A 25,008-nucleotide genomic window follows, 5' to 3' on the forward strand; every position below is an offset into this window, starting at 1 on the left:
ACAGAAATGGCTAAAGGGTACTTTCCATACTTTTTCAATACCGAAGCCAATCAACATACCGTTCTACCCCATTTACCTGAGGCTCACTATTACGACCCTGACAACATGCGTACCGATCAACGAAAAGCTTCCTACGCTTGGTACCAGGTCCATGCCTCCGACCCTTTCGACTTTCAGGAAGAAATGCTAAAGTATTGTCGTTCCGACGTGAACATTTTACGGCGCTGCTGTGGAAAATTTCGAGAACTGTTCATGGAACACGGAGGGGTCGATCCTTTGAAAGAAGCTTGCACCATTGCCAAAGCGTGTTCCTTAGTGTACCGATAACGATTCATGCCTGAAAACACCGTGGCTGTCATCAGTCCTCAAACGAACAACTATGTCAAACGTCAATACTCGGTCAAAGCCCTACGCTGGTTACATTACTTGTGCGACAAGGAAGACAAATGGGTTCAGCATGCCCGCAACGGAGGAGGCGAAAAGACCATCGGAACGCATTCGGTCGATGGCTGGGACTTAGAAAACCCAAAAATCGTGTACGAGTTTAACGGTTGCTTATTTCACGGATGTCCCGTCTGTTACCCTGACCGTGGCACTAAAAATCAGTTTTTACAACGAACCATGGAAGACTTGTATCAGGACACTTGTCAGCGACGCCTAAAGTTAGAACAGCAAGGATACCAAGTGGTAAAAATGTGGGAACACGAGTACCATCACCGTTTGAAAACCGATCCCGAGTTTAAACGCCTCGTGGAAAGTTACCAGTTCATGGACCCGCTGAACCCGAGGGATAGTTTGTACGGAGGAAGGACCAATGCCACCTGTTTGCTGTACCAAGCCGACGAAGAGAAAGGAGAAGAAATGAAATACTTGGACGTGTGTTCGCTGTATCCCTACGTGTGCAAATATTGTCACTTTCCTGCAGGACACCCGCAATTGCTAACGGAACACATCGACCTGAAAAACATTCGACAATACGAAGGCTTGATCAAGTGCAAAGGTTTGCCTCCCACGAACCTATACCATCCCGTCTTACCTCACCATTGCCAAGGCAAACTGATGTTTCCTTTGTGCCGTACTTGTGCCGAAACATGCAACCAAGATCAACCTTGTCAGCACACCCAGGAAGAACGGGCCTTGACGGGGACGTGGGTCAGCGTAGAATTGTTCAAAGCTTTTAAACATGGGATACCAACTGTTAGAAGTGTACGAAATTTGCCATTTTTCCAAGACACAACAATACCACAAGACTGACCACACGCAGAAAGGCATTTTCGCAGACTACGTGGATGCCTTTTTGAAACTGAAGCAAGAAGCTAGTGGCTATCCTTCCTGGTGTCACACTCCCGAAGACCAAAAGACATTCAAAGAGAAATACTATGAACAAGAAGGCATTACTTTAGATCACATCGAGAAAAACGAAGGCAGGTGATCGTTTGCCAAAGTGATGTTAAATTGCTTGTGGGGTAAAATGGCACAACGACCGTGTTTACCCAAGACGGAATATTTGACCAAACCTTCCCGCTATTTCCAGATGATTCACGACAAAACCAAATTCATGAAACACGTGGACGTCGTATGCGCGGATTTGATCTTAGTGAATTACGAAGAAGATCTGGACTTTGTACAAGACGACCCTTTTGGAAATATCATCATTGCGGCTTACGTGACAGCTCATGCTCGCTTAAAAATGTACGAAGCTTTAGAACTGTTAGGGGAACGTGTCCTGTACCTTGACACGGACAGTTGCATTTACATCAATCACCCGAGTCAACAGCACCCTGACATCGAAGGAGACCGTTTAGGAGCCTGGACAGACGAGCACCCCGACGACAAGATTCTAAGTTTCGCCAGTGGTGGTCCTAAAAATTACGGTTACGAATACCGGGACAAACTAGGAGAAGTGCACACGACGTGTAAAGTGAAAGGATTGACTCTGAATTATCGTACCAGTCGAGTGGTGAACTTTGGCGTATTGAAAGAAGCCTTGCAGTCTAGAGAAGATGAACACTTTAAAGTGACTACATATCAACCCAACAAGATTGTACGTTTACCCACTCACCATATCGTCAGTCGACCCTTGGAAGAAGTCTATCAAATCGTGTACCAGAAGCTAGTGCGACTTCCCAATCATTTCACCTTACCGTATGGACACGTCATTATTGGTCTGTATATAAAAAGGAACCGTAGGCAAGATCGGTAGTTCATTGTGACTACCAAGACCAAGCGAACAAGATGAATACTTTCAGAGAAACACAAAACAAGTTCAGAAAGGCACAATTCAAGTTTGGGGCTTCTGAAGTGGAATGCGATTGTGAGCCTTGCGATGGGAACGATGCTGTACGTTGTGACCTTAGCGATGCCGTAAAGCATCATCGGAACTTTGTTCTCACTATCCCTATCATGGAAAGTGATGCTGTGCGTGTCAAACCTGAGGGATGCGAAAGCGATGCCGCTCGTCCTCTTGGACACTTTACTGGGTTTCGTTTTAAAGGTGGATGTCCACCTTCACGTCGACCCCCCTACGGATGTCATCCAGCCCTGAGCAAACTCCTGTCCATGTCACCCAACCCTCATCGAAACGAACCTGTGAAAGACGAATATTCGTTTCCTGTGCGTTTGTCGGAATACTGCGACTTTGAAAATCGTCTTCAATCGTTCAAAGGAAAATGGCCTAAGTATCTGGGAGGACCGACCCCTGAAGAATTAGCCAGAGCCGGATTTTTCTACTTGGGCGAAGGGGATAAAGTCAAGTGCTTCAGTTGCGGTGTGTCACTTCACCACTGGGAACCACAAGATTCGGACTAGCTAGAACATGCTTGTTGGTCACCGAATTGTCATTACTTACCCTTAGTGGGACCGAGACATTAAAGTAACTTACCATGTCGTTGAAGAAGAAACCAGATTGGTTAGGAGTCAAATGTTGGACATCACCGAGACCAGTATTTAAACTTCATTTCAAAAACGATATTGAATCATTACCTAAAGAACTGCAAGAGAAGATTTACAAGGAAGTTTGGCAGGGGTTTGCCAGAGTGAAATCCCAACAGGTGACTGTAGAACTTTTGTGCCGAGAAATTCACAAGAGGAAAGTGAAAAAAGTCAACCAAGGTGTTAGATTTCTCTGGGTCAAGTGTGCATTCGTCCTATTATATTACTCTAGACCGTTTACATCAAAAGAGTTTAGTGAAATTCTTGGACGTTACCCTGAATGGCAGTGGTCAGAATTACTCACTATGTGGATTACTTTTGCTCTAGGAGAAGATTGTGAATTGTACGGACTGACTTATTCATGAATACTTTAGAATAGAACATTCGTGCTTTGCCTGTGGAGTTGAGAGAACGCATTTACCGAGAGCTGGTCAAAATACAAGTGAAACGTAAAGAACAGTTGCATCCGTTACGTCACTGGTGTTTGAACCACTGGTACCTGAATGCTATACAAAGACTGATTGAGTTGAAAGTGTTCCATTGGACAGACATTGATCAACGACCCCCTGGTTTTAAAAAGAATTGGTTTGGTATTGATAATTCTATCTACTACATTGTCAACTTACTGCATCCAATTCCAGAGGAATAGTTAACGAATTACCGACATCTTTTACGCAATGTCAACTTAGTGAAAGAGGAAACTTCTGAACGAATTTTAATGTGTAGATTAGTGATTAAACGATTTAGATTCGACAATGAATTAAAACCATGTCTGTGCAAACGGTACATTTCTTGTGTCAGAAAGAGAATTTAGTATGACCTATTCATGGATACTTTACAAGAGAACATTCGTGCTTTGCCTGTGGAGCTGAGAGAACGCATTTACCGAGAGCTGGTCAAAATACAAGTGAAACGTAAAGAACAGTTGCATCCGTTACGTCACCGGTGTTTGAACCACTGGTACCTGAATGCTATACAAGGACTGATTGAGTTGAAAGTGTTCCATTGGACAGACATTGATCAACGACCCCCTGCACGACGTGTCATGCCTGTCCTCAAGTTGATACGACGTAAAGACAATCAGTGGCGACGCGTTCCAGTATAAAAAAGGCCTGTGACTAAGTAGGGGTATCAGTGTTTTTGGTGCTTAAGACTCAGAGATGTCACCCTCCAGAAAACATCCCTCTTCTAAAACCCAAGGAAAGAAAAGAAAGGACTGTCTCCTCGTTTAGTCAAACATGGGGACATGTTATCTGTCCTGTCCGAAGCTTCTCCACCCCTACGAAAAAAACTCATTCAATCAGCCTCCAAAGAGGTCATCGATACCGTGTGCGAATGTTGTTTGAACGTCTTGAAAAGCACGATCCCTTTGTCCAAACACCAGAAACAATGTTTAGGCAAACATCGTCACGTTCTTCGCCAAATGGTTCAAAAGAAAATTCCCATTCGTCAAAAGAAGAAGATGTTGGTCTAACGTGGAGGAATTTTACCGCTCTTGCCAGACCCATTGCTGAAAGGAGTCTTGGGAATCATGTTGGGAGGACTGGTGGGAGCAAGATAAAAAGGCCCTCTGGAGTCCCAAGATCTCAGAATCGACCCCTGACATCCCATGGAAGGACGAAAACTAGCTTTAGTGCCTTAGAAACAATGGATGGAATACCATCTTTGGCAAGAACAACGCACCCCGCATTTACCTCCCAATCCCAATTTGAGTGAAATGTCCCATTTACAACACGAATTGCAGTCCTTGATGGATCGCCAAGATTTGTCCGAAACAGAAAAATCGCAAAAGTACGGTCAACTCTTGCAACGACTGCAACTCTTTCACCGGAAAGCCTCAGACGAAACAGCTCTACCCACTCTGAAAGATTTTAAGACCTTGATGAAAAGTCCAGCACCATCATCACTACCACCACCACCACTACTACCATCCCCAGGGGTCACCAGAGATGCTACCCCACGAAGACCTGAGGAAGAAGAGATACGAGAAGTGTTTCAAACACCGTCAGCAGCTCCCATTTCAAGTAAGATTGCAGCATCCTTGTTGACCCCGTCCCCCCACCCCAACGAGAAGAAATGAAAGCTTGGATTAAAAAGATGATGTCCACTCCACCTTCGACAGAAGTGAAAAAGAAAGAAGGGAAACCAGAAGTGAAAAAAGAAAAGAAGACCAAAGCCATTCCATTGCAACCTCCACCACCACTACCTTCGACTTCTACTCCCGTAGCCCATCGGACACGCAAATCCGTTTCCAAACCACCCTTTCATCCCACCCAAAGTAGCATTCTCGAAGAGTGGGTGCCTTATTAAGAAACAAAAAAATGAAAAAAGTGTTGGCTAGCATTTACTACGATCCCTCCCATCCTGCAGGTTACGCAGGAGTTCAAAAATTGTATCGTGCTGCCAAAACGCGACTGAAAAGTCTCCGTTTACCTCAAGTGCAACGATGGTTACAAGAACAAGCTACCTACACTTTACACAAACCCATTCGACGCAAGTTTTCCAGAAGTCGCACCCGAGTGGAAGGCATCGATCATCAATGGCAAGCTGATTTAGCCGATGTCTCTCATTTGGCCAGCTACAATCGCGGCTACAAATATTTGTTTTGTGTCATCGACGTCTTTTCCAAATTTGCCTGGGTCGTACCCTTGACTTCCAAATCGAGGAGTGAGTTAGTGCGAGCTCTGCAACGAGTGTTGAAACAAAGCGGTCGTCACCCTCTTCGATGGCAAACGGACAAAGGCACCGAATTTCTGAACCAAGCTTTCCAAAAAGAATTAAAGAAACGTGACATTCATTTTTTTACCACCGAGAATCCCGAAACCAAAACCAGCATCGTGGAGCGTTTTCAACGCACTTTGAAAGAGCGCATGTGGAAATATTTTACGCATCACCACACTCTGAAGTACATCGACATCTTACCGCACCTGGTGCAAACGTACAACCAATCTTACCATCGAAGCATCGGACGTGCCCCGCAAGAGGTGACTCCCGAGAACAAAGTGATAGTGTTTGAGCGCCTGTTTGGTACGTCCCCGACGAGGGCTGTCCCCAAGAAAAGTGGAGTGTTGGCCGTAGGAGTCTGGGTACGCATTGGCAAAACCAAACGCACTTTCGACAAAGGTTACTTACCTAACTGGACTACATAATTGTTTCGTGTAACTGGACGAGTGCATGGCCGTCATCCTGCCGTCTATAAATTGGAAGAGATGAACGGAGAAGTGCTCAAAGGAACGTTTTATTTGCCCGAGTTACAACGTGTCACCAAAAAAAGAAGACGACGTGTACGACATCGAAAGCATTCTCGAACGCAGAACCCGTAAAGTGGGCAAACGACGTGTCAAAGAAGTCAAAGTACGTTGGAAAGGATATCCACCCAGTTTTGATTCTTGGATCGACGCTTCGCAAGTCATCGACTATAAAAAGAAGTGACAATCATGCCCTTTCACACAAACGCAGCTAATACTGCTACCACTCCCTCACCGAGTTCTTCTCTGCAAGATTTACAAAAACAACCCTTGTGGGTGTGGTGTGGAGAACGTGTGCCTAAAACGCAAATCGTCTTTTTCTGCCAAATCTTTGTGGTGTATTGTGTCATCGGTGCAGCCATTGCCAATTTGAGTTTGCAAAAAGGAGACAAACAATTGTGGACCATTTTATTGAGCAGTTGCATCGGTTACCTGCTTCCCAATCCCTCCCTGAAATTCTCTTTCAACGGGAACAACGGGAACCTTGTGTCTAGTGCCAGTGTCAGTCACCACTCTAACAACAACCACAACAACAACCCCATTTAGGGCGGAGTCACGCCTCTGACGTCCAGTAACCCCTCGGACAGCCACAGAACTCTGGAATTATGAGTCACCAAAACCAATTTTACTTAACCTTACTCAGTGACAGTTCCATGGAGGTGTTTCCCAACAACATGTTGTGCTGTTACACGGCCAAATTACCTCAGGCCATTCAATTAGATCACGAAGCCCATGGGGAAGTGGCTTTGGTAGAAATGATTCACCCTACACAAATCCAAAACATCACTGAAAAGCAAAACACTTTTGAGGTCGAAGTCCTGAAACAACAATTGCAAGAAGCCATGAATGAAATGGGGTTTTCAGGGGACACAAGACCAGCCAACAATCCAGCCTTCAGTATCTGCACCTTGAAAATTCCGTCAGGGTTTTATTTTAGTGGTCAACATTTGATGGATACCATGCTTCCAGGTTCGAGTTAGCCTTTGGCAAAGCCCCTGAACAAAGCCAGAAAAAGTGTCACCCTGGAGTACCATAAAATGGCTCGTCGCTTACTGATGAAATTTCAGGATACCCAAAGGTTGTCCATCAGTTTTAATCGTGACTTTTGTTTGATATTTTAGGTGGAGACACAAAAATGGCTCCAAATTTTAAACCGAAGATCAACAGCAACATGGAATTTTACAAGTTTTTTTCGATTCCCTGTAGAACTGAACCAAGGATTGAATTTGATCTTTGTGTATTCTGATGTGGTGGAGTACAACGTGGTGGGACACACCTCCGTACCGTTACTGCGTGTCATTCCTTTCAAAGTGGATAGTGCCACGACCAGTGACCAGGAAGGTGGAAACACCTATCACGTACACCGCGAATTTGTGCATCCTCACTATTTGCCTGTCAGCAAGTCATATTTGGACACTGTCAACATTGCTATAAAAGGAGATCTGAGACACAATATTCCATTCACCAAGGAAAAAGTCACGGTGAATCTCCATTTTCGAAAACGGTTCTCTCACGATTCGTAAGTCATGTATCCAGTGTACCGAGGGGTTGGTCGACAGCGAGGACACGGTTTAGGAGATATGCTAAAATCGGCCTTTCGTTCGGTGGCCCCGGTGTTGAAACCGATGGTGACACGCGGATTGCACGCCTTGAAAGATGCGGCACTGACGCAAGGCAAAGAATTTCTCCAAAATGTCATCATCGACAAACAAAACCCCAAAGAAGCTTTCTTGAGGGCAGGCAAAAATGTCTTGTTGCAAACGGGTAAAGACCTTTTGGGTCGACGAGAAACACCTATAAGTGCCCTGCACGCTACCGAGTCAGGCATTCAGCAAGGACAAGGCAGAAAGAGACGACGAAGAAAACACCCTTTCACCAGACTTCACACTTCTAAAGCTAGAAAGACAAATGAAAGAAGAACCGTTCGAGACTTAGACGTTTTCGATTATTGAAGAAAAGAAGAAAATGATGCACCGAGAATCTTGCGCTTGTTCCAGGTCGGAACTGGATCTGTTTGCCATGCCACCCACGATGATGACGATGCAAGAATCCCAGTGGGTGGAATTTCAACCCGTCTCCTCTTTGACGGATTCCGCTCCCATTGGGCTTGACATCAAAGGACAACCCGAGGATTACATCGATCTGAATAGTAGTTACCTGTATTTGAAAGTGAAAGTGATCGAACCACCCAACGCTAACCTAGACGTTGATGAAGCAGTAGCTCCCGTCTATAATTTCATGCATTCCTTGTTTAGCGAAGTGGACTTGTACTTGAATAACAAACTGGTCAACAGCAGCATGGATACTTACCCTTATCGAGCCTACCTGGAAAATCTCCTGAGTTACGGAAAAGAAGTCAAGAACACTCATCTGGATGCTTGCGTGGTATGGAAACCTGACAAAGCGACTAAGTTCGACACCATTGCAATTGCTGGAAATGATTCAAATTTAACGGGATTTGTAGAACGACGAACGAAAATTGCACTAAGTCGCACTTTAGAAATGAAAGATCGCTTGCATCTAGACATGTGGTTACAAGAGAAGTATTTGCTGAACGGTGTGGATATCCGCCTGAGACTGAACCGTAGCAGTGCCTCTTTCCATTTAATGGCTGCTGCTGATGCCACTTACAAAACTATCATTCAAGAAGCCAGACTCTACGTGCGTCGTGTGGAAGTGTTGCCTAAAGTGGGAAACGACATCAGTCAGACGTTGAGCAGAACGACCGCTAAGTATCCGATCCGACGAGTGGAAGTGAAAACGTTCACCATTCCTGCTGGACAGCGATCCATGATCGAAGATCATCTGTTCCAAGGACAGTTACCCAAACGTTTGATCGTTGGCATCGTCAAGAATTCAGCCTTTAACGGAGCCTACCATGAAAATCCTTTCCAGTTTCAACATTACAATGTGTCCAAGATTGAAGTCAGTCGCGATGGCAAGACCTTGTGTACCCGACCCTTTGAGCCTAAGTTTGGTGACAGGAATTATTTGAGATCGTACTTGTCGCTGTACGAAGCCACCGGACAGTTAGGAACCAACACCAGTCAAGGCATTACGTACGAGGATTACGCAGGAGGCTACGCTTTGTGGGCTTTTGATTTCACTCCAGACCAAGGCAGCGATGAAGGACATTTCCATCCTATAAAATCCGGCCAGATTCGTGTGGAAATTCAGTTTGCGAGTGCACTGGAGGCAGGGAACACAGTGAACGTCATCCTGTATGCAGAATTTGATAATACCATAGAAATCAACAGTTTGAGAAAAGTCATTCTAGATTATTAGAAGTCATGGAAGACTGTTATCCCTCTTTACCTAGTGGAGAAACTTTGGACATAGAATGTGAGGAGACCGTGGAAGAAGAAGAATCCCAAGACAAAGACGACGAAGTTATGATGAAGTCGAGATGGCCCGAACAAGAAGCCCATTTAGTCTCCTGTTTTGCTACATTCCTGGCAGATATAATGAAAGAATTGATCAAGGAAGAGTGCTATGGATGTCACAACGATCATCCCAGTCAAATTCAACACGACAAATGCTTGATGTTAAGTCAAGAAGAAAAGTTGGACGAATATCTGGACAAAGCTTGGGGTCACATCGAGATAGAATTCGTGTTGAGCGAGTGGTATAAAGGGTTGGATAAACATTCTTCTCCTCCATTAACGTCTCTGGAGTGCCGTCGCATCGAATCTCTCTTTGACCAGAGTAAGAAGTCGGATCTAAATGCCTTTTACTTGTCAGACATTTTCAAGCAAAAAGTCAGGATCGAATTGATCACTTATCATTACCTGTGAAGAAAAAAAACACACAAATAAATGGATACCTGGGAACATTATTACCTTTTGAACCACAGCTCGTACACGGCTTTTTGGAATCCTGTCGTCTGTGCTAAAGATGAACTCCCTCATCGCAAACCTCAAGACCATCTAGCTTATGTGATCAAGACGGACGACAGTCATCTCCCAGGAACCCACTGGGTAGCCGTCTACTTTCCTCAAGAAGGATGTGTGGAATATTTCGATTCGTATGGATTGACTCCTTTGGAAGAGGATATCATCGACTTTATGAGAAGAAATGCTCAGACCACACGATTCAATAATGCGAAATTACAAGGCACAGATTCCTTGGTGTGTGGACAATATTGTGTGTATTTTCTGCATCATCGCAGTCTGGGCTATTCCTTAGAACATTTAGTGACTCATTTTGATCGTCGTTCTTCTTCTAGAAACGATGTAAAAGTAGATAAATGGTTTTGTGACCATTATGCTTATATTTTGTCTCAAGCTAGGAAACGTAATGTCCATCAATGGCCTAATGACTTCCAACAGTGGAAATCAGAATTTCATTCACAACGTTGCCAACCCTGTTTAAAGTAGAGTGTAAATTGAAAAAAAAATGTTTGTGATTTGAAAAAAAATGTTTGATGTTATATTGTTGGATTATTGTTAAAAAATGTTAGTGTTGTTTGTTAGTGTTAAGTGATTTTGAATAAAAAAATGTTGTGTTTTGAAAAAAATGCCTTTGTCTTTTGTTTGGCTATAAGAATGTTGATTCATGCTCTTTGACTTCTCTCTATCTCTCTCATGACACTCATTGAACGTTCCGGCTCAAAAACCGTAGAGGGATGTTTCCCTTCACGTCCGCGCTTTGACTTTAAAGCCGGGGTAGTTTACAGTCTAACCATCCATTGTCGACTCATCCTCCTACGAAGATGTGCTCCAAACTAGCTAATCTAAACGAAGCCTACGTGAATTTGCATAGGGTCAGACACAGTTTGATAACGAAGCCAGAAGAGATAGAGAATGTGAGAATGTTAAAAGTCACTGAAGACCTGATAGAAGAGCTCTTCAGAGAAGAAGTGAACAGGGAGAAAGAAGAATGGACAGAGAAGTACGGACTTCAGAGACAGCAGCAACAGCAACAGCAGCAGCAGCAGCAGCAGCAGCAACCTGAACCTTACAGAGGCTTTGTCGATTGTCGTATCGACACCAAAGAGTTCTTCTTCTCTTTCCGAAGAAGCAGACCTATCGTCAGAGGACGTCGCATTCTTAGAAACTAAAAGATCGCCCTAGCTTCAACTTCGCACACAAAAAAACAGCCCTTTTCAGGGCTACCCCAATTTCTAGAAAAGAAATAACAATTGATTTGCCGATGTGTGTATGTAGAGTAGTATGAATATAAACACTCACTCTTTTCTGGTGTGATTGTATGTGTTTGTGTTTGTAAGCACTCAAGTACGTTTGTGTGGATAGTAGATAATGTTTTTTATCTTTGACGTGTGGGAATAGTAGATTTGGGGTTTGTTTATTGCTGCTCCGCGTATGTGGATAGTATATTATTTTTAATGAAAATTTTTACAATAGTAATGGGTAGCAAAAAAAAGTGAGTGAGTGTTTCTTTTAGGTCCGCGCGTTGTTTGGTTATAATCTAGATAATATAACTTTTGTTTTAGGGGTATGTTTTCCTTCACGTCTGCGCTTTTAGTATAAATTGAAAACTAATCGTCAGTTGGGCTACCCATCGTCGACCTGTTTACAGCAAGACAATGAATACAAGAATTGTAAAGTTTCTAGAACTCCAGATGCACCTGGAATATGCTAGGCGTATAGTGAATGAGCTGGCTGCAGAGGCCATAGTAGAAGAGGCAAGGATAAAGAAAGAAGAGGAGGAGGGAAGACAGAGGGAAGAGGAGGAAAAGAAAATAGGAGAGAGGATGTCTTACAATATTCCAGAGACAGAGGATTGGGGTGCTGACTCCAATCATCCTCCCTCTGCGCTCCCAGTCAAAAGAAGAGTGAAAGGAGATTGGAGTCGGAGATGTGTGTGTGGTGCCAGGCCTGGAAGGTGCCATCATTAACCAGGTGCCCTGGAGTTCTTACAAAACAGCCCTTTTCAGGGCTACCCAAACCTTTAGGAAAGATATAGTAATCTATTTGCCAATGTGTGTATGTAGAATAGTGTGAATATAAACACTGACTCTTTTTTTCCTAGTGTGAGTGTATGTGTTTGTTTTTGTAAGCGCTCACGTACGTTTGTGTGGATAGTAGATTATTGGGTTTTGTAAGAGCTTAAGTTGGTTTGTGTGGATAGTAGATCTGGGTTTCATTTTAATGCTTTGCGTGTGTGGATAGTAGATTTGGGGTTTGTTTATTGCTGCTCCGCGTATGTGGATAGTAGATAATATGAGATGAGAAAAGTAGGGGATGTTTTCCTTCACGTCCGCGCGTTGTTAGGTCATGATCTAGGTAATATAAATTTTGTTTTAGGGGATGTTTTCCTTCACGTCCGCGCTTTAACTATAAGAACCCACAAAGTTTGTCATTCACACCATTCTGCAAAGAATAAAAAAGAAGATGGCTTCGAACCACCTTGATAAAATGAAAAAATTGCAAGACGTCCTGGACAGTTTGGGCATGATGGAGCAAATGTTAGTTAGGCTAAACGAGGATCATTATTCTTATAGTCCCCATCGAGTGAAGATGGAGATTAACAACTTACGAAAACTAAAGGAAATCATCAGTGATCTGTTGAAAGAAATAAAGGAGGAGAAGGAGGATGAAGAGGAAAGGATTAGGATGAGAGCATGGAACGAAAAAATTGAAAAAGAAGAAGAAAATGAGAAGAGGAAGAAAGAAGAGGAGGAGAAGCAGGAAGAAGAGAAAAAGAATAAAAAGGAGGAAGAAAAGAAAGAAAAGAATAGAAAAAGTGTAGGACAGAAAATAAGAAGCTGGTGGAGAAATAGAAGAAATTAGAAGAAGAAGAAGAAACCCAAAGGCCCTTTTCAGGGCCACTCCAATATCTGGAAAAGATCTTGACTTTCAATTGCCTACCCTTTTTTATTTTTTTTAAAAAAGAAAAATAGAGACCCCTCCCTGTTTCAATTTTTTCCCCTCTTCCATTTCGATAGACCCATCAGGTCGGGACCTTATTAAAATAGGGTCCCGACCCTGTTCCATTTCCCCATGACGCTCAACAGACCCACAATTTATTCCCATGTTAATTTCCCATTGACGCCAAAGTGACCCAGGGCTTTTCGTAATGTTAAATTTCCCTTGACGCCAAAGTGACCCAGGGGTTTTCGTAATGTTAAATTTCCCACTGACGCCAAAGTGACCCAGGGTGTTTTTCAATGCTAATTCCCCTTGACGCCAAAGTGACCCCATTCACTACTTACGAATGTCACAAATTTCCACCTTTTTGTAGCTGGTACTTAGAAACATAAGTATTTTCAATGTGCAAAACACCAGAGTTTATATTCATCTTATCGTTTGACAGATAAGTAAATCTCTTGAGGATTTGTTCATCGTGATCTTCGCTTTATTTTATGAGCCTGGATAAATTGACCTACATGTGGTACGAAATAAGTCATTGAAAGTTATTTCATGGCCAGATCTCGTAAAACTACGTGTAAACAAGTGGAGAATATACCAGACATTGCCTTCAGAAATTTTTAAATAGAATGTTTACTGCCCTTAATAAGTTTCCTTATAATTTGATTCATATTACTGATATCTTTCGGTACTTTTTCATAGTACAATACTATTTAGTACAATAATATTTCCTTGCTAATGAAAAATGTGTTGCTTTTGTTTTCTTCAAAACTATTGCTTACATATATGTAGGTATGCATTTGTGTGTGTATGTGTGTTCCATTCTATTCTATTCTAGTCTAGTCTACTTACTCTATTCTATTCTATTATATTACAGGTGCTCCAGAGATAAAGCAGTCACCAAGTGATAAAACAGTTGAAGAGGGAACCAGCTTAAGATTGTTATGTGAATTTTCCGGTCATCCTGAACCAGAAATACAATGGGATGTAACAACGGTATATATTCTTTTGTACCTCAACATTTTACAATTTTAAAACTCAGAAATAACTCTTTTGTTGAAACTCATAGATAAAGTTACTTTTTAATTGTTTAATATATTCCAACTTTAAATTTTTCATTTTTCCTGACCATCATATGTTGCCTATTGTACTTTCTTCCCATCCATAGTCATCCACTTCCTGTCCATAGACATCCACTTCTTGTCTATAGACATCCGCTTCCTGACAGTTTATTCTTCCTTCTAACATCTATATATCTATATAATCTATGCTCGTTTCATCTTTTGATATATTATTGGAAGCAAAGCAAAAGGTTTATTGTTACAACAACGCATGCTGAGGAAAGGATGCATGTTGAAAATAGAGGACACACCCTGGTGATTCAAACAACCTTGGTTACGGATTCTGGCATTTATTCTTGCGTTGGTACGAACTATTATGGCAGGAAGTCCGTGCAGTTTCATCTTCGTGTTGAACCAAGTAAGTACAAAGAAAAACATACAGGACACTAAAATCTTACTATGTACTTATACCACGCCAGTATAATTTTCAGTCGGCCAACCACTTAACTAATTGACTAACTCTTCTCTCTCTCTCTCTCTCTCTGTTTACTGAGTGACTTTATTTGTATCTATCTGTGCAACTGTCTTCAATATTATATTGTTAGATAAATGTATTGATGGCTTCCTAAAAGTACATTGTCACAGACCACAGGCGACAATCAGAATCCGGATAAAGATACATTGAGAATTGTTGCCAGTGTCTTGCGATGATGATAAGAGTAGTGTCCCTCTTAATTATTTCTATTTTAGTTTGCCTCTGCAATTTCTTTAATTTGATCGAACAATCAAATCCGTATTAAAATGTCATATCTTGCTGATAACTGCTTCTTTGCAATGTTTGGCAGAGGACAGATTTCAAGCTATTTGAAAAATCAAATGTATGTATGTATGTATGTATGTACGGATGGATGGATGGATCGATGGATTGATGCATGCATGTATTTATGTAACCTCAAAAATGCAATATAATTCAAATCCGTCTAAAAAGGTACAAATAACGTTTTATTTTTTTTAGAACTGACGACAACACATTTAACAACGATACATTCCGAACCACCAAGAGTTTCGATGATAGACAAGGAGGTCGTTCTTAATGGGTTCGATCTAACTCTTACATGCAATTACACTGGAGTTCCAAGTCCAGTCATATCTTGGAATTTTAATGGGGTACCTACCGGCACACCTATATACCTAAATTTGCACTCACAATTAGGTTTGGTCCTAAGGGATATTACGGTTACTGCTTATGCAGGAATGACCGAAATCACAAATGTTGGTTGAATGCCAACATATAGGGGACATTCACACTTACGGTCATTCCTTAACAATTCCGAATATATATATATATATATATATATATATATATATATATATATATATATATATATATATATATATATATATATATATATATATATATATATATATATTAGGTGCAATATCTATAATTTTCAAACAATAATTTTGTTAGATATGCGGTTTTGTACGTTCAACTCCTTTTTTAATTATATTCTGTTTTGAACTTCATCTGACAAAACGTCGGAGGGAGTTCACACACAGACACACACACACACAAGCGGGAGGTCGTTGGTTCGATCCCCGTCAGAGTCATACCAAAGATTTACATAAATGGTGACCGCTCCGGTGGCCTAGTGGTTAGAGCGTCCACCTCGGATGCGGGAGGTCATGGGTTGGATCCCCAGCCGAGTCATACCAAAGACTTACAAAAATGATACTAACAGCTACCTCACTTGGCGCTCAGCATCAGTAAGTTAATGTTAGGACTGATCAGCTTTCTGTCAGGATAATGTAACTGGGTAGGACATCATGCTACATGTCAGCGGCATAACGCCCAGTGCTAGACATCGCTGTGAAGTGACACAATGCAGACATCGTATCGATTTGACTGAATTTTTTTAAAAGTTATGTTAAAAATTCTAATCACACACACACACACATATATATATATATATATATATATATATATATATATATATAGAGAGAGAGAGAGAGAGAGAGAGAGAGAGAGAGAGAGAGAGAGATACATTACGGGTTTATATTGTGTTCTACAACAATCTCTTCCTTTAATTTTCTTTAATAAAATGAGCATATGATTATTTCTATCTTTTTCACTGATTGCTAATGTTTCTTTCAGAATAATCATCTGCCAGCAAATACAATTACAGTTTCTAATTTTCTAACTATAAGAGGTGCCAGATTTTACAATTCTGGAACATACACTTGTCATGCTCAGAATGCTGTGGGATCAGCCAACGCAGAAACCAAGCTCCAAGTATTTGGAAGTATGAGTGAAAAGAGACTTAATCTGCATAAATAGTCACTGTCCTTAATAAAATATGAGATGTGGCATAACAGTGCCACTGAATATGTCACGTGGCATAACAGTGTAATTGAATGTCATGATCACTGATATCTCACGTTTTGACCCCAATCATTTGTCTTCTATTTTCAAGGCAAACTTTAATAATTGTGTTTTACATTCACTACCTTACTAATGCACATATGTAATTTGTTTTTTGTTTTGTAACAATTAATTACATGGAAACAAAATGAGGGAAAGTAACAGAACTAAACCAGGATAGTCCTGGATTTTGTGCCATTAGAGATGCCAATATTTTCTTCACTGAGCTTGCAGTTTGAAAATAAATCTGTGCAGCTTCGTAAAATTCGCAATACATTCCTTAATTGCAACACAGAGTAGAGGATAAATAGGGATTTTAGAGTTGTTTTAGATTTTGGGGTACTAATATAGAGCAACGTCTTCTACACTCCCCAATTTTTTAAAATTTTTTTTACCCTTATCATTACACGCGACTATATGCGTTATGGGATCATATAATTATAATGCTGGTGTGAAGAATGTTACATAGGAATATCAGATAGCATCACACCATATAGCTGCTCTTTAGTTTTGGGAAATACGATGTTTAGTTTCTGAAAATATAATTAGTACACAATTTGATCACTAAAACGATTTAGCAAACCAAAATCAGTCAAGCCTATATAATTGATTGTGGCTTTTCTGTGCTACCAGATGCTACTGCTGGAATAACATTATTGATTGCCAATATACTGTATAATGGCTGTGGCAGAGTTAAACTGGGAATATTTTATGCTGACAGAGTAAGTCTGTGAATATTTTATATAGGCATTGAATATTTTTACATTAAACAATTACCACAGTATATATAAATTACGAAAAATCATAGATTAATGCGTAAATCATTTTGAAAGAATTTATGAGCATATCTGATTCTTAGACTATTCTACCATATCATTGAAGTGTGTTTCACAGAAGATTAAATCGCTGTTTTGCATAAATGCATCATGCAGTTTTGTCGAAGAGGCCCAAAAGATTATGATTTTTCTTATATTTATTCGGAGTTTGTTGATATATTAATCCGCTTAAGAATTTTCTTGAAACAGCATCGATATCAACATGGCCAGTATTGTAAGAAAAAAACTGAAAAGAAACATTATATAATATTGTGCAAGAATATAATAGCCACTGAAGTTGACTATAATACTTAGTACGATTTAGAAACGAATGAAACTACAAATTCATGATGGCTGAAACAGCAAGCGAATATAGTAGCAGTAGCGAAGATAATCAAGAATAAATTAATTAGAGAGATGACTTTAGAATCACCAATGTCACGTTTTTGTAAGAAAGTTAAATATCTAGCAGACGAAGAGTATAAGCGAATTGCGCGATGTTGAGTTTCGCAAAAAGGTCTTAACATTCAAAGACATCGAAAGTATGGAGTCAGTATCCAAGATGGGCATTGTATTTTATGTTATCGGATATCGTTATGCAAGCGGCGGTCATCGACATGTTGGTTTAATCCTTTGTAATGATCAGCGTTAAGTGATTTGGCCAAATACGTAATTGATGAAAAATATATTCAAGGACACAAAACAATCTATTTTATGGTAATGCTAGTTTATGCAGCCTGCTGAACGAGTTTGTTTACAACACACTGAGTTTGGAAATTGCTATAGCAGGTACAAATTATTTTGCAGTGAATGCCTGGACATCTCAAATAATATCCACTGCGATTATTTTTAAAACACTTGATATGTGGTGAGGTGTGCAATTATCAAAACTGTATATATTCCCAAAACATATATTTTCTGTGATTGTATAGCAGTTGCTTCAGTATAAATGCCAATATTTGGTTGGAAGTGCATGTTACACCTGATCCTGGTCGACATTTTGAGCATTGCTACTGGCTTGAAAAAAATAATCGAAGCATAGAAACAACTGCGAGATGAAATCACAAAGAGAAATGCGTTGCTCGTGAAATACGACTATGTCTTGTTGCTGATGCAGTGTGTATGTATTGTTGCTGATGATATGTGTATGTATTGTTGCTGATGCTGTGTGCATGTCTTGTTGCTGATGCTATGTGTATGTCTTGTTGCTGATGCTAAGTGTATGTCTTGTTGCTGATGCCATGTGTATGTCTTGTTGCTGATGCCATGTGTATGTCTTGTTGCTGATGCCATGTGTATGTCTTGTTGCTGATGCCATGTGTATGTCTTGTTGCTGATGCCATGTGTATGTCTTGTTGCTGATGCTATGTGCATGTCTTGTTGCTGATGCTATGTGTATGTATTGTTGCTGATGCTAAGTGTATGTCTTGTTGCTGATGCCATGTGTATGTCTTGTTGCTGATGCTGTGTGTATGTCTTGTTGCTGATGATGTGTGCATGTCTTGTTGCTGATGCTGAGTGTATGTCTTGTTGCTGATGCTATGTGTATGTCTTGTTGCTGATGCTATGTGTATGTCTTGTTGCTGATGCTGAGTGTATGTCTTGTTGCTGATGTAGTGTGTATCTATTGTTGCTGATGTTATGTGTATGTCTTGTTGCTGATGCTATGTGTATGTCTTGTTGCTGTTGCTGTGTGCATGTCTTGTTGCTGATGTAGTGTGTATGTCTTGTTGCTGATGCTATGTGTATGTCTTGTTGCTGATGCTGTGTGCATGTATTGTTGATGATGCTATGTGTATGTCTTGTTGCTGATGCTATGTGTATGTCTTGTTGCTGATGCTGTGTGGATGTCTTGTTGCTGATGCTATGTGTATGTCTTGTTGCTGATGCTGTTTACTGAATCGCAATGTCAATGATTGGTCTGGGAGTGGCAGGGATCCCAACCACAGCAACTATTGTAAGCAGACCAATCATAATTGTCGGGGCTATAACCATAGTAACCGGTGTCTCAGGCGATATTGGCAAAATACTTTTGCGAACACGTGTCTATTATAAACTTCTCGGGGCTCTATAAAGTAATCTTAGCATGATCAATGGCTATCAAGGATAAAATAATTAGCATTGTCATGTTCGAGATTGTTTTGATGAAAATGGAAAACCTACGGTGACACAATGTACAGATACAAAACCGAGGCGCTAGCAACCAAATACAGGTAATAAATTTACAGAGAGATTTTGCTTTGCAAAGTGTGTAGTAATTATATTTTTAGAAATTAATTATAGTATCTCCATAAAGATAATAACAGCTACAGAATTTTACGTCAGTCAAATTTACATAGTAAATTCTTAACACATGTATTTTAATTATAATTTACTGTCCCTTTGCGCATACATCTGGTCAGGTTAAGATAATACAATTATGGGGAATAGATGGCTTTGACATATATCAATACCCCTAGATTTAATATAACAAGACTTAACTCTAATATATCTTGGCCAAAATTTTAAAAAGTAAACATGTTGATTGAGTCTATATATTATTTTGTTTTCAGATTGTTAGTATACATTTCAATAAAAGTTATATTTTCATCAGGCTATATTCCAAGTCAAATTAGGTAAAAGCAACCATATCTTCCATTGCAAGTATATTGTGTGTGGTGATCCGGTATATTTTACTCTTATTGGACGTTATCAAACACTTATTGTGGCATATTAAACATATACGGGGCTAAACACATGTTGTTATATAACATGATATCACATATTAGCAAAAGATGAATTCTTCTAAATTTTGGGGAATAATTTTGAAGATAATTTAATTTTCAAAAAGGGGATATGTTCTAAATAAGTTATAGCATTTGTACTATTGGATATTGGCATCATGCCCAAAGAACATTGGGTTCATAAAATACCCCGCTGTACTTCATTTTTGCCCATGATATCAAACAGCAGAAACATTATGAATATATACATTATGTGCAGTCATGAGATATTAACTTTTATGTCTTTTACGATATGTATGTGGTATATGTGTCATAATGGTGGCATATTCTACTCCAGTTTCTTTTTCACTAATCAAAACTATTTGGTCCATACCAGGTTTGCTGGTTCACTGCACTTCATACTCACCCGAACAAGGGTCCATACTGTACGTTATGTAAGCGAAACGTCATAATACAAAATGAATTGTATACAAATGTAATAATGTATAATATTACGCAGTTTAGATATTTTTAAAACCATAGGGAGATAAATTAGTCTTAGAGCAAAGAACAGCAGTTTTGGTTTTTACTCATCAACTCTACAATAAAAGATTCTTGTCAAGCAAGACTTTCGAAACTGCCTTTTCAAGGGAGAGTGTTTTGTAGACTTTGAAAGCTGCATTCTATGTTTAGTTTTGTTTTTCTGGAATATATTATCTTGTCATGAGTTTATTATGTCACTGTCAGCATGATTTTGAATATTACTTTCATTTGCTGTAAATTTTAATACGATTTTCAATTTACGAGCATTTATAAACTTTTTGTTGTTGCACACTTCAGTAGTGATTTAAACAATTAATTTCACTATTCCAGTGCCACCACTGATTACAAAAGCACCTGTATCTGTTTTATTGCACCGGGGCGAACTTCTGATGCTATCTTGTGATGCAAGTGCACTACCAAGGCCAACAATATCATGGAAATTTCTTTCTTATGCGGTACTACCATTATTACTTTTCTCTTCTTTTTTGCCAGGGATGGGTACATTACTATTAATGTGTAGCAATGAATCCAACTCAGATATATTAATTTATTGAGGTTACTATCCTATTAGAATCGGAGTAACTAGGCTGATGTTAGGTGTCATAAAACTTGTGATTATGCCTAGAGGGGAACATCCAAAACTCTAATCCTTGCTGGCCCAGTTTTTACGTCTTTCGAGCTTTTGGGAAGAAGATCATATTCTGCAGCGGGGCCCATGAGGGGTATCAAGTGTTTGCATAATTCTTGATGAAAGCTTTAGCATATCTCGAAAGAAATAATATGACTGTATTGGCAACGTAACATGAAAAATAATTACTTAACCTCTCAAACAAAGAAACAAAAACAAGGAAAACAAATACTAATGATCCACAATTGATGATATGAATATGAAACCAACAAGATGGAGAAAAATAAATGGAAGTGTCAAAATCAGATAGGATTGGTGTTCAAATATACTGTGAGCTTGTTCGGGCCCCATGACAAGTGGGCTAATGAATATACATCATAGTTTGTAATGCATGCATAGTCTAGATGCGCTTTGATTTGCCCGTCACAATCTTGCAATTTCTAACTAATTAATGTTGTATTAATATACATTAATATAACAGTTCATACAAAAGGATATTAATTTCAACCAAATGTGTTAGATGCATTTATAAGAGTTTTTTATATATACAATGACACCTTTGTTTAACATAATGATGATATTACAAAAATATATTTCAATAATATCTTTGATTATTTGATAACAAATATTCAAATATATCCTTTTTTTAAAATTGCACCTACAAATTTGACCAGTTTTAACAGATGTGGCTTTAAGACATTTCAAACTGGTTAAGAGGAGACAGAGTCACCTTTTTCTTGGAGACTGGTGAATATAAACTATAGTAATTCTATAAAGAATAGTTAGGCATTGTGACCTAAATACAGGGGTACATGTTGCTGCTTCTCACTCAGATGGGATTGAAGTTACAGAAAACAACCTATGATTGACTTATTAAGGCTGTCTTTTCAACATTAACATTATAGATTCTCATCTGTACCCTTCCCTCTGATAAACAAAGAGTGTGGAACATGACATACGATTACCAAGATTATGCTGAAATCAGATAAAACAATTCTCATCTCTTTACAATATAACCAACACACCATACATCATGGAGTCTCCATTTACAAGTTGGCAAAATGAGTATATTTTCTTGCAAGTGAATGTTTTACTGATGGAAAGTAAAGGATTCAGTATTCAGTATTTTTTTCTTCTCATATTTCCTAATGTTATAATTGATGGAGTATTATATTTGCTTAGTAGCAGTTATTAGTAAATTATTAATCTCTCAGTTCTTAAAAGTAGAAATCTTCTTTCCTTATTACCGTATAATTGTTCAATACATATTACCGATTAATTCTTACGATTTATTGATGTAGATATTCTGTATCCAAACCTTTCTCTGTTACGTTTATTTAATTCAATTTGCCTGAATATTAGATCTCCAATCTAGTCTTTATTACTTATTATTGAACTGATTTATGGATGTGCCATTATTAAAATTAAAAGAAACTATTTTTATATAGACCATATGACATTTGTATACACGTACATTTATGAGTACTTGAATATATCTACTCTATATATTTTACAGCTTTGTATGTGTTGTTATATTAATGTATAATGATACATTAGTTAATTAATACATTAATTAAAAATATTAATGTACATAATGTATACTCATGAAAAGATATAGATAATCATGTGCCAGTACTTTCTCAAAAATTCTTTACTTTAAAAACCATCATGTATTCTTTTTGAAGTGTTTGAAAATACAATCAAATATTGTTTTAAAAAATGTCAACTTAGTTTTGTTTTCAGAATCTTAACGTGAAAGATACATAGTATAAAGCGCTCAGCTGAATTTGACTTAATTTAAATCAAAATATTTTGACATCAAGATTATTAAATTTATACATGTTGATTATAGATGTCATATGGCCTGTACTTAGGCTACTAAACCAAGAAATGCATTTCTAAAAAGCTCTTTAAACAACCATTTACAAATAAAGAAAAAGTACTGAAAATAATAGCTTTAACCTTTGTACAGATGATGGCTACTTAATTTTAAATATTGTCATCGTTACCAAAAATATTAAACACATTTAAAATTAACGTTTCTTAGAAATCAAATATTAGCATTTACAAAACAAATGTCTTGCGCTTTTGATTTCATTAAGATCTTTCATAATTTTGCAATTTGCTAATCGGTCATCAAATACGGACCCCATTACCAATATAAATGTATTCCAGCAGCTGTTGAAAAATGTGTATCTACCATAACATACGGCAAATACATTTTAATGAGTTTGTTTTGATTTGAGTCTCCAAAAGAAAAACAGCTTTATACGTTGAAGACCAGGTTCAGCTAAAAAAGCCTTGTTGGCAACCAAAAACATTATATGCAAATATGTTAATTTGCCTTAAATTATTCATACCACAGCTAAGACTGTTCAACCTTGCAATATTGAATCAAGAAACAACAGATAGTTAAAACAAAATTTGATTGGGGCGGAGGGACTTCTGATATCGAGATGTTCAGACTCAAAATACATTGCCAATTGGTCTTATGTTGATGTTAAGACTGAGGTCTGAGTGGCACTGGTGAAGTGGGTCTCATCGCTTTATATCATACACAAGAGTCTATAGATCTCAGAACATTTCAAGGGAAAAAATGAGTAAATCATAATCAGATTTTGTCTAAAAATCAACTTATCTATGTACTGATGCAAAAAGTATAAAATATCTGGCTAAGTATAGCGACATATTGTCAGAATATTACCAAATCAAAGCTTGGTATTGGTTATCAGGGAATATATGAAAATTTGAGAGACTATTTGTCGATTATATTTTTCAGAAAGGGACATCTGGATTTATTTCAAATTCTGATGAAAGCGGTGCAATTCTCTCGGCAGAAAATACTAAGCTGGTAATCAAACAAGTACAATACACTCATGAAGGAGTATACATCTGTATTGCTAGCAATGATTATGGATCAGCCGAAGCAAATGCAACTGTCTACATAACATAAAGTAAGTAAAACAATAAGCGTGTGTATGTATGTATGTATGTATGGATGGATGGATGGATGGATGGATGGATGGATCTGTGTATGTATATATGTATGTATGTTTGTATGCATGTATTTATTTATGCATGCATGCATTTATTTATGTCTGAGTATACACTGTATTTACTGTTAGTGTTTCTTCTGTTTATCTATCTTACTGTTCTGTTTTTGCTTTAAAGTTTTTGATTGTTCTAGCATTAAACATAAATGTAACCTTTTCAAATATTCAAGTGACATGCTTTATCTAATATGTAGCGAAGCTTAAAATCTATTGTAATAAACATTTAATTATCTCCATTCACTTCATTTTATCTTAATTTTATTCTTAATTGTAATTGCTTGAGTTCCATGAAGAAGAAAAAATCTTGACTGAACATTTCTCTGTAATACAAATTTTAATGACCCGATATTGAATACCCAACTATCATGACCATTTAAGGCTTTCTTAGATTTTAGTGATTATTTGTTGACTGTTGGGGGTCAGTGTTAGAAAGACGTTTCTCAACCCGAGGAATCGGCCAGTTTCTATGAGCAAACGTCATAATGTACATAATTCACATGAATCAGGTTCTTAAAATATAGCTTCCCTAAATTTCTTAAAAATTATCTGGATATTTTTAGGTGTACATGTTTAGTAATTTGAGAATGGAATAATTTTTTGCATTATGTGTTTGGGTCTTGTTTTGTATCGCACAGCGTGAAGTACAAATATCCAGTTCGAAAACGCTTTGCGAATAAGTCATACAAATGTGAATAAAAGAAAAACCATGTAAGTGTTTAAATTAGAGTTCAGCGGTGCTAGGTCAGTAGGTGATTGGAACAAAATTACTGTAGTA

The 25,008-nt window shown here is 38.7% G+C and overlaps 1 protein-coding gene across 2 annotated transcripts in view; it reads left to right on the top strand.

Annotated features, from left to right (window-relative positions):
- LOC149794193 (matrix-remodeling-associated protein 5-like) overlaps nucleotides 1-25,008 on the top strand; it is a 102,331-nt gene that overhangs the window by 75,820 nt on the left and 1,503 nt on the right. For both annotated transcript variants that reach the window (XM_089968303.1, XM_089968304.1), the window contains 6 exons: nucleotides 13,887-14,005; nucleotides 14,311-14,488; nucleotides 15,086-15,237; nucleotides 16,226-16,373; nucleotides 20,883-21,007; nucleotides 23,960-24,134. In XM_089968303.1, coding sequence (XP_089824429.1) covers nucleotides 13,887-14,005; nucleotides 14,311-14,488; nucleotides 15,086-15,237; nucleotides 16,226-16,373; nucleotides 20,883-21,007; nucleotides 23,960-24,133 — 896 coding nt within the window. In that variant the 3' untranslated portion in view covers nucleotide 24,134. The remainder of the gene's footprint in view (nucleotides 1-13,886; nucleotides 14,006-14,310; nucleotides 14,489-15,085; nucleotides 15,238-16,225; nucleotides 16,374-20,882; nucleotides 21,008-23,959; nucleotides 24,135-25,008) is intronic.

The sequence above is a fragment of the Sinohyriopsis cumingii genome, chromosome 8, assembly GCF_028554795.1.
Source record: "Sinohyriopsis cumingii isolate HCF-2022 chromosome 8, ASM2855479v2, whole genome shotgun sequence".
In the NCBI taxonomy this organism is placed as follows: Eukaryota; Metazoa; Mollusca; class Bivalvia; order Unionida; family Unionidae; genus Sinohyriopsis; species Sinohyriopsis cumingii.